This window comes from Daktulosphaira vitifoliae, unplaced genomic scaffold (assembly GCF_025091365.1).
Source record: "Daktulosphaira vitifoliae isolate Bord-2020 unplaced genomic scaffold, ASM2509136v1 Scaffold_5, whole genome shotgun sequence".
Classification (NCBI taxonomy): domain Eukaryota; kingdom Metazoa; phylum Arthropoda; class Insecta; order Hemiptera; family Phylloxeridae; genus Daktulosphaira; species Daktulosphaira vitifoliae.
In genome coordinates, this window is record NW_026099576.1 from 7,849,304 (window position 1) to 7,853,812 (window position 4,509).

A 4,509-nucleotide genomic window follows, 5' to 3' on the forward strand; every position below is an offset into this window, starting at 1 on the left:
TATTAAATGTTAACAAGCAAAAATAACACATATATTTAATTACGTACGAAAACTCTATATAAAATATTCACACAACACAGAAATAAAATATAAAAACAGAATACACTTATAAACTAAAGAATATACATAGAGACACGTCTTAGCCGACTCACGACTTGATTTAATCTCCCTCTATATACTTGATACCACTATCTATCTCCAGACCCTGGAAGTGGTGCCATCTAGATACCAATAGTACCCACATTTCGACCCTCTTCTTGATCAGTCGTCTCGACTGATTGGCAGCTTTCCATCTCTTCTTCATCATCTGTATCTATTTGGCTCCATGGCTTCATATAGTCAACACCAGATGATGTTCTAATGGGACCTTCAGACTCACCAATTTTGACCATTTCATATCTGTCTGGTCCTCTACGTTTGGTTATTTGGTATGGGCCCAAAAACTTTTTATGAATTTTGGAAAGTGGCTTGAATTGTGTCCTCAAAATAGCAACCAAATCACCTAGGTGATACTTATGTGCTTCCTTTCTCTTTTTATTAAAAGTTTTACGCTGTTCTTCTTGAGCTTTAAAAATTTGTTCTTGTGCTTCCTTACGTAATTCATCTCTCTCTTCCACAAAAGCATTTGTATAGACTGAAGCTCCTTGTAATTTATCTATTTGATCATCTATTAATGGCAAAGAGTGTATATCTTTGATTATTTTCCTATTTAACATCCTGTAATCTACACAGGGACGTAGAGAGTTATCTTTCTTCCTGACCAAAACTATTGGACTAGCATAGTCAGAACAACTAGGTCTAATAATGTCTTCTTGTAACCATTCTTCTATTTGTTTGTCAACTTCACATGTTTCCGCTGGAGATAGGCGCCGTGGTTTTTGATATACAGGTTTTTCATCCATTAGTAAAATAACTGTTTCAATCGGTGCATGTTTTACTTTATTTGGTTCATAATCTTTCACTATATTATTAATTTCCTCTTTATAAGTTGATGCACCTATGTTGAGCTGATTACAAGGTATATTAATAGACATTATTTGATTTTCTTCTTCTTCAAATTTAGTTATTCTCACACACTTAGGATTTATGTGCAGTTCAGCACTTGTTTGAAATATAACTTTTCCTACTAACAGGTCACATGTAATGGCTTCATCAGGAACAACATAAATATCAGTAGTATATGATGATCCATCAACACTTAATTTGCAAGTAAATACACCTTCTGTGTAGAACTTAACTCCTCCTGGTCCTCCTAGTAAAGTTTTATCTTTACGAATTGTGATTTCATCTAACTTCAACATAAATGACCTTCGACAGAGATTCACATCACTACCAGTATCAACTAAAGCATTAGTTTCTACACCTTGTATATCAACTAATTTACTTATACGATTAGTAGGATATATGCCATCAATAACTTGATTCACTTGTATTTTAACATTTTCATCTCTTTGACTTCCATCAGTATTTGGTTGACTAGTTGATGGACGATAAGAACATGATGATGCTTTATGACCAAATTCCTGGCATAAAAAACACTTAAATCCTTTACTAGCATCAGGACAAGAACTAGAACGGTGACCCTTTGCACCACAGTTGTAGCAACGATTAATGTTTGCTGATTGACCTTCATGTTTATATGATTTAAATGAAGCATTAGGCAATTCATTCAAATATTTTTTTTCGCTGAAATTTATGTTTGACTTTGTATTTGCCCTTACGTTTAACTTCATCTTCTCATACAGTTCAAGTTTCAATTTTAGCTCATCAATGGATGTAGCGCCATACAGTATCATCTTGTTAACTTCCAAGTCTCTTATACCAGCTATAATATAATCAATAAGAGAATCTTCTTCAATATTGCCTAGCTGAGCAATCTGTTTCATCTTGAAAACATACTGCTGATACGATTCATCAATTTTCTTAAATCGCTCAGATAGTGAACGATGAATAGCAGCTGTGTTCATACGACTTTTAAACTCATTCTTCAGTTTATCTTTTAAAATTGTCCAAGTAGTAATTCCTCTTTCCGATTGAATATATAATTGAGCCGTTCCCATTAATAAACGTTTACCATAAATTAACTTCTCAGGATCGGACCAACGTAGTACACTAGCCATTTCTTCAATTTCTTCAATCCATCGATTAACTGGATAAGCATCATCACCAGAAAACTTTGACAGTGATTCTTCAACATCTCTAAAGCTTAAATGAGATTTGCTATGCTCAAGTCTCAAAGCAAATACTTCCTCTCGAAGTCTAAAAACTTCGTCCATAATTTCATTAAAATTTTTATTTTTAGGCATCCCGAACTGTTATATAATCAAAAAGTTTAATAAAATTCAAATTGATGTTAGAAACCAATTAACAATTACTAGATCTCGCGAAAACGAACAAAGAAAAATTGCGCGTTTACTCAACCAAAATGGAGTCGCATACTAATACAATTACAAAAACGTTTTATATATTTTCGTCACTAACAACACTTATATAATACACGACAAATAGTTTGAATTTTTCCGGATGTTGAGTAGACAAGATATCTTCTCCAATCTCTATTCCCGTTTGTTGACCGATGATTATCCCGGACAGGCCCCCAAAAAATGTGGGAAAATGCAAACAGGCAATTACAGGAACAGAGCGAAGACGCAATAATATTATTTAATTTATATATTTATAAATTAATACACAAAAACTCTATTAAATGTTAACAAACAAAAATAACACATATATTTAAATACGCACGAAAACTCTATATAAAATATTCACACAACACAGAAATAAAATATAAAACAGAANAAATATTCACACAACACAGAAGTAAAATATAAAAACAGAATACACTTATAAACTAAAGAATATACATAGAGACACGTCTTAGCCGACTCACGACTTGATTTAATCTCCCTCTATATACTTGATACCACTATCTATCTCCAGACCCTGGAAGTGGTGCCATCTAGATACCAATAGTACCCACATATATATATATATATATAATTAACACAGTGACATACAGCAATACTAACAGGAGGGCGGACTGCACACATAAACACTTTTTGCAATTCACGGCCAATGTGCCATATTAAGATATCCCTATCGACAGTTGACATTTTACCATCTTCGCGATCACTAATTTTGCCTGATAATTAACTTAACTTCGCTACCCCGTATATTATAGTGTGTGTGTGTGTCGCCGTCAGCTCCCTGTTGGATTAATCATCTCTAGGTGTCCAGCAGGTTGTATTATCCATTTAATATTTAAATTGCTTAATAAATATTTATTTATATCGTTGTTAACCTAAAGTGTTATATATATATATTGTAGTACGACCCTTGGTAGTTCCTCTAAGGGAATATAAATTAAATAGGAAACTTCAGTACCTAAGGTAGATATAGCCTAGCCAGCTATCCCCCGTTGGTCCCTTAGAATACTGTCGACGGGCATTTAGGCTCAACCCCTAAATAGCGACGTAACACCATTTAAAAAAACAAAGTTGACTCCCTTACCAGGCATAAAGGATGAACTTAAAAAGTATTACATAGTTAATAATTCAAGAATAATGTGTATCTAAAGATAATAATAAAAAAAAATATTTTAATTATTATTATTCTGTAAGTAAAATCACGCTATATGTATTCTATTTTGTACCTAAACAGTAATGAATTAATTTTATATACAAGTTTTGTTTATAAAAATTTACATATAAAAATAATTTAATTTGTCTTACTGTCTGAATAATTGGTAAAAATGATATACAGAATGGAACACATCTAACACTTATTACGTTATAAAGTGTTTTGAACGTTGTTATTATCCATGGAATATAAATCGCATACTGTTATCAGTAAATAACGTAATAAGTGTTTACTTCTGTACTTTACATTATATGGACTAACATTTAATACTATAGGAAAATTGTAAAAAAAAAATAAAAATTTAACAAACTTCAAATTTTGTATAAACGTTACTACTAAATTAAAGTAAGAGTTTTTGGTATCAAATTTTTTCTTTAAAACTTATCTATAAAATGGCTATCTTGAAAACTTAAAAACAAATGTAATTTTTTAAATATTTTTTGTAATTGCGAAAAATAACATAAAACATATTTTAAATATAGATCAATATTGTAAAATTGATAAAAAAATAAAAATAAAATGTTATGTATATCGAAAGTTATATAAGTTAGATCTGTTTCACTCTGTATATTCATATTTTAATATGAAAAATACCAAAATAATAATTTAACTGATGTAATTTATACTGTATTTTTTTGGTTATATATTACATGTATTAAATTTAAAAGCAGTAAATATAAAAATAAAATCGAAAAATAGAATCTGAACACAATTAAATCAAATAGAATATTATTTAAAGGGACAAAAATATTCTTTAAAACATAAGTAAATCAATCGATCATGATAATTTATGTAAACTTTTTTTAATTATAATATAAGAGTTACTATTTTAATATTTTATTATTAATTATTATTAATTGTATTATTATT

General features: G+C 30.1%; 1 protein-coding gene across 1 annotated transcript; it reads right to left on the minus strand.

The window, feature by feature from the left end:
- Window positions 1–221: 221 nt before the first annotated feature.
- Window positions 222–2,306, minus strand: LOC126907231 (uncharacterized). Its single transcript, XM_050688345.1, has one exon. The coding sequence runs from the start codon at window positions 2,304–2,306 to the stop codon at window positions 222–224; it is 2,085 nt and encodes a 694-aa protein (XP_050544302.1).
- Between the last annotated feature and the right edge of the window lie 2,203 nt (window positions 2,307–4,509).

Excerpts from the sequence above, each read along its gene's own strand:
- LOC126907231 (XM_050688345.1), bottom strand. The coding sequence starts at position 2,306 with ATGCCTAAAAATAAAAATTTTAATGAAATTATGGACGAAGTTTTTAGA.